The 5000-nt window shown below is 39.7% G+C and overlaps 1 protein-coding gene across 1 annotated transcript in view; it reads left to right on the top strand.

Annotated features, from left to right (window-relative positions):
- Positions 1 to 5000, top strand: part of LOC117482577 (transcription factor COE1-like) — a gene marked incomplete in the record, with an annotated part of 287935 nt that overhangs the window by 79040 nt on the left and 203895 nt on the right. Inside the window, 1 exon segment of the mRNA XM_034130712.1 lies at positions 8 to 125. Within this exon segment, the coding sequence (XP_033986603.1) occupies positions 8 to 125 (118 nt within the window).

Here is a 5000-nt window from a genome sequence, read left to right as displayed (position 1 = left end):
TGTGTAGGTTGTTATCTCCACTACAGTGAACGTCGACGGTCACGTTCTCGCCGTCTCCGACAACATGTTCGTCCACAACAACTCCAAACATGGCCGCCGCGCCCGGAGGCTGGACCCGTCCGAAGGTTAGAGTCACACTCTGAGAGTCAAGAGGAATACAATTAAATATTTAGATCAATTAAGAAGAACTTACATTTCTTTTAAAGGATTCAAAAAATTTAAAAAATGACAAGAAATTAATGAATGAGAAAATCAATTAGTGAGAAAGACACTATAAGAAGTGAATTAATACAACATATCAGAAATAACTTTCAAATAAATCAACGACTAATAAATACATATTATTAAAAAGATGACTAAGAAGGCAGAATCAGAAGTAAATACATAATAAAACAAATAATAAGAAATATATCATTAAGACAGAATTTAGTGGAAACAGCTGATTTGAACAATACAGGTGCACAATCAGGACCAGGGCGATATGAACTCACAGGATTCTAAATGACAGGCTGTGTGTATGTGTTAAATGGCAGTTAGAGGAACATTTGGGTCCATCACTTTATATATTTGCTCATTTCTAACAATTTACAATAATTAAACATCAAGTTCTGAGCATTAAAGGTGGAGATATCCTGACTTTACTCCAAAAACACTGCAGACTACATCTCCCATAATGCACCTGGATATCTTCCATCACACACTTCCAAGCCCCACACCTGCAGCTTGTAAAACAAACAAGGGAAAGTGGAAATAAACTTTAATAATCAGGGAAAACGTAATATATTTAAGGGTGCGTTTGATATACAACACTCAGTAAATCAAAGGAGGTGAATATTAAAAGTCCCAGAAGCCAGACCCGAACCGCAGTGATATAAAAAGTGAGAGAATTTGAGGAAATTGTCCTTTAAAGACTTCTTGGCGTGTCTCCACCTCCCGCTGGACGTCCCCGTAACGCCGAACAAACGCTCCCTTCTTCCAGCGGCCCAAATAAAAAACGTTATAAACTTCACACGGTGAAACCGGACCCTTCGAGCCGCCGCTCAGCGAAACAGTTCCTCTCTCGTTGTAAATCTTTAATACCACTCTGCCCGTCAGGAGCCAATAAAAACCATGACATAAGCCTCTCGTTTGATTCGACACACTTGTGGTGCCAGGTGGGTGGAGCTTAGCCTGGTTTCTCATCTGGAGAGAGATGTGGGCAGAGAGTACACACATCCTTTACTCAAGTAGAAGTACACACATCCTTTACTCAAGTAGAAGTACACACATCCTTTACTCAAGAAGAAGTACACACATCCTTTACTCAAGTAGAAGTACACACATCCTTTACTCAAGTAGAAGTACACACATCCTTTACTCAAGTAGAAGTACACACATCCTTTACTCAAGTAGAAGTACACACATCCTTTACTCAAGTAGAAGTACACACATCCTTTACTCAAGTAGAAGTACACACATCCTTTACTCAAGTAGAAGTACACACATCCTTTACTCAAGTAGAAGTACAGATACTCGTGTTTAAAGATATTCTGGTGAAAGTAGAAGTACTGACTATACTTCTTTACTCAAGTAAAAGTAAAGAAGTATAGCGAGGCGAAGTCCCTCCCTTTCCTCCATGGGACCTTATTTCGGAAAAAGCATGCATTGAAGTCAATGGTGAGAGAAAGATGATCTTCCGATCCCGTTTGAGTTGTGCCACGAATTACACATATAAGATAATTTTGCAAGTCAAAAAAATTAAAATGTGTCGTAAAACTGTGAAGTAACACATTTTTTTGTGTGAAACCGCTCAATGAACTACATCTCTGGTCTCACACACGTCACCAACACCAAGACGGCCGTCACGTTGGCACATTTCACCTCTTTCTTTCAGAATGAGGCGAAAATTATTAAAAGAGGTGAAAATCACTCCAAGTCTGGGAGCTGTACACACACACAAGGGGAGTTAGTCGGTCCGTAAGAGCCAGCATGCGGGACCGGCTTTACAAGGTTTCAGTGAGTAACACGAGTGTAGTGAATGACATCACTTACGCAACTCTGGGATTTGTAGTCTTTCTAGTTGCATATTTTTCATAGTCTTATATTTCAACAGTTTTACGACAAACTATGACTTTTTTGACATGGAAATTATTTTTTAAGATTGACAAACATCATACGTGTAATTCATGGCACAATTCAAACGGGATCGAAAGATAATCTTTCTCTCCCCATTCACTTCAATACATAATTTTTTTTTAATCGAACAATAATGTCATTGTTAGCTAATGAATGTTTCCATGCTGAACAACGGCAACATGACAACGTTTTCATTGGTCCCTCTTCTTTAGAGAAGACCAGGAAATGATGGATACACGGATCGTGTTCAAATCAATAGGCACGCAATGACTCTAAATAATAATGATCACGCCACCAAACACACATTCAAACTAAAGGAACCAGCCTGTTTGGGAAATGTGAGAAGTAGAAAGTACAGGTATTTGTGTTCAACATGTAAGAAGTAGAAAGTTCAGGTATTTGGGTTCAAAATGTAAGAAGTAGAAAGTACAGGTATTTGGGTTCAACATGTAAGAAGTAGAAAGTTCAGGTATTTGGGTTCAAAATGTAAGAAGTAGAAAGTACAGGTATTTGTGTTCAACATGTAAGAAGTAGAAAGTACAGGTATTTGGGTTCAACATGTAAGAAGTAGAAAGTACAGGTATTTGTGTTCAACATGTAAGAAGTAGAAAGTACAGGTATTTGTGTTCAACATGTAAGAAGTAGAAAGTACAGGTATTTGTGTTCAACATGTAAGAAGTAGAAAGTACAGGTATTTGTGTTCAAAATGTAAGAAGTAGAAATTACAGGTATTTGTGTTCAAAATGTAAGAAGTCAATAAGTAGTGGAGTAAAGTACTGATACCAGAAAGATGTACTTAAGTACAGTAATAAAGTATTTGTACTCCACTTCTTCCACCTCAGAAAGTGGGTCACAGGAAAGTGCATTTTATTAATGTACCTTATCTGAACCCGTTAACACTCATTGTTCTGTCCGGTGGGGATAAGCTCCGCCCGTCTGGCACGTACAGGAGAGTAAATCAAACCATTTTTTGCTCAAGCCAAATTGAGCATGAAGAGATCAATATGTCGTCCAACTTTCCAAAACCTGCGTCTCCTGGAGTTTCCCCTCAGAGCTTTTAAAGTCCGAGGCTCAAACAGAAGTCTATTGTTCGATTCGCTCTACTTGGAACACCAGACGGGTGGAGTTTATCATAAAATAAGCGTTTGGATAGTCTCAGGTGAGATGTCAGAGGGCGGAAAGTGAAACTTAAACTCTCTGATACTTATTATTAGTGTTTTAAAACTATAAACACTTATTGAGTCATCATGGTTGGTAAACTCCACCCGCCTGGCACATCCAGAGAGGTAAAACAAACCCTTAAAAGTCATTTTAGATAATAATCTGACCGTCAGGGACGTGCTAAAGAGTAAAACAAATCACCACATCAAACTCTCTCTCGTCTCCAAATCCACTTCTTCTACATTTTGTTTTTAAGTTGATATCCTTTTCCAGTCGTATAGTGTAACTGGTTCGCTTGTTTTGATCTACTTTGACCACCAGACGGGTGGAGCTTACCAGGGTCAGGACATCCAATATCATCTTAGTAAAAGAAACTGACTTCAACTTAAAACAAAGTGTAAAACAAAAACTATTTGTAACAATCCGGACTCGGTTATGTATATCCATTCACTTCTTGTTTGAACAGACACTTACCTGAATATCATCTCAATGCTATCTTTCATTTGATTAATCTTGAATCTGTACTTTACTTTCGCTCTCACTCTGTTGATGCTTAAACCCCCACATTTCCACACGCTAAAACATCAAAACTGGTATGTCATAGTAACTGGTAACACCACCCGTGTGGGACGTACAGCAGAGTAAAACAAACCATCAAACAATCCACCATCAGACTTCAAAACTCTGTTGACTTCTCCGTCTTTCACCCCCAAAACAAACTCACTCTTCAGTCTCTCTAAACTTCAAAGAGTTTCATTTGTTTCCAGGAGAGATGGTGCTCCTTGTGTGCTTGTTTTAATGAACTTGGACCACCAGGCGGGTGGGGTTTACAATTTTAGGCCATCAGAAAGTATCAGATAAAACTCTGTCACATGAAAGTCCTTTAGATCCACCTTCATTAACTTCTGTCTTCCTGACACTAATAGTTTCAGTCCTGGGAGGTAAACCCCACCCGTGTGGGACGTACAGCATAGTGAAACAAACACTAAAACAGTCTGCCACCAGAGATCAAATCTCTGTTGTGTCTTCTGTTATTTACACCTCAAACTAACTCACTTTGCATTCTCTCTAAAGTTAAAAGAGTTCAGGTGTTTCCAGGAGAGATGGTGCTCCTTGTGTGCTTGTTTTAACCCATCTGGTAACACCAGGCGGGTGGGGCTTACATCTAAGGGCATCAGCAAGTATAAAGTAAAACTCTCATTCAAAGCAAAGTCTATTAAATCCACCCTCATTAACTTTTGTCTTCCCGACACTCATAGTTTCAGTCCTGGGAGGTAAACCCCACCCGTGTGGGACGTACAGCATAGTAAAACAAACCCTAAAACAATCCGCCTCCAGACATCAAACCTCTGTTGTGTCTTCTGTTATTTACAACTCAAACCAACTCACTTTGCAATCTCTCTAAAGTTACAAAAGTTCAGGTGTTTCCAGGAGAGATGGTGTTCCTTGTTTCGACCAGCTGCTTACACCAGGCGGGTGGGGCTTACATCAGAGTGAAACAACCCCTAAAACAATCTCCTCTCGTCCCAAACGACTCCTCCAGTTTCCCCTCGACTCGTTTTAAAAAGTTTGAAGTGTTTCCAGGAGCAGATGAAGTAATTGTCTCGTTTGATTTGACCTACTTGCAGCGCCAGGCGGGTGGAGTTTATCACACCTGATCAAAGAGAAAGCCTCTGACCTCCTGTGATTACCCCAAACTTATTCCACTCTCATTGTGCCATCCT

The sequence above is a fragment of the Trematomus bernacchii genome, unplaced genomic scaffold, assembly GCF_902827165.1.
Source record: "Trematomus bernacchii unplaced genomic scaffold, fTreBer1.1, whole genome shotgun sequence".
Taxonomy (NCBI): Eukaryota; Metazoa; Chordata; class Actinopteri; order Perciformes; family Nototheniidae; genus Trematomus; species Trematomus bernacchii.
This window is presented reverse-complemented; position numbering and strand designations above follow the sequence as displayed.